This window comes from Octopus bimaculoides, chromosome 19, assembly GCF_001194135.2.
Source record: "Octopus bimaculoides isolate UCB-OBI-ISO-001 chromosome 19, ASM119413v2, whole genome shotgun sequence".
NCBI lineage: Eukaryota > Metazoa > Mollusca > Cephalopoda > Octopoda > Octopodidae > Octopus > Octopus bimaculoides.
Window position 1 is genome coordinate 5,901,684 of NC_068999.1, and position 748 is coordinate 5,902,431.

General features: G+C 31.8%; 1 protein-coding gene across 1 annotated transcript in view; it reads right to left on the bottom strand.

Moving 5' to 3' along the window:
* Positions 1 to 714, bottom strand: part of LOC128250153 (coiled-coil domain-containing protein 83-like) — a 39,999-nt gene extending 39,285 nt beyond the window's left edge. The window contains exon 1 of the mRNA XM_052974890.1: positions 366 to 714. Coding sequence (XP_052830850.1) covers positions 366 to 457 — 92 coding nt within the window. The 5' untranslated portion in view covers positions 458 to 714. The remainder of the gene's footprint in view (positions 1 to 365) is intronic.
* Positions 715 to 748: the final 34 nt, after the last annotated feature.

Here is a 748-nt window from a genome sequence, read left to right on the forward strand (position 1 = left end):
TATTTATATATATATATATATGTATATATATATATATATATATGTATATATATACTCGCACAGAGGGAGGGAGGGAAAGAGAAAGAGATTGATAGATATGTACATACATAGACACACTCGTACACATGTACACCCACCGACATATACATACATACATACACACACACACATATATATACACACAAATATATATATGTATGCAGTATATATTATACAGCGTATACATACATACATACGTGAATGTATATGTTAGAACTTAGCACAATTCTAAACACAGTTCCATATCCCTAAGAGACAATGCACTAAGGCAATGCTGGAGCATAACTAATAGTTGTAATAAAAGAAGTGAAATTCTCCAATCTTACTTGTAAACTAAGATGGCTTCCTTATCTGACATCAAAGCACCTTTAGTCTTCCGTTTCTTTTTACTTCCTTTTGTTTTCTTCTTTTTGTCCATCGTGATTAATTTATAAATTTATGTGTTTATGTGTGTGCATGTGGGAGGGATATTAATATCTCCATATATATATATATTGCTGTTGCCGACTTCTCTCCCTTCTTTGAACTTTTCCGTTTCTCTTTTCCGACGAAGAGCTATGCTCGAAACGTCAAACTCTCTCTTTTCACCGAGAGGCAAGCTTGCACATTCCTTGTGCACGTCTTCTTGTCCGTTAATTTTTTTACTCGTGTTTTTTTTTAAATTGATCGTTTATTTGAATTGATAATGTATATATATATATATATATAT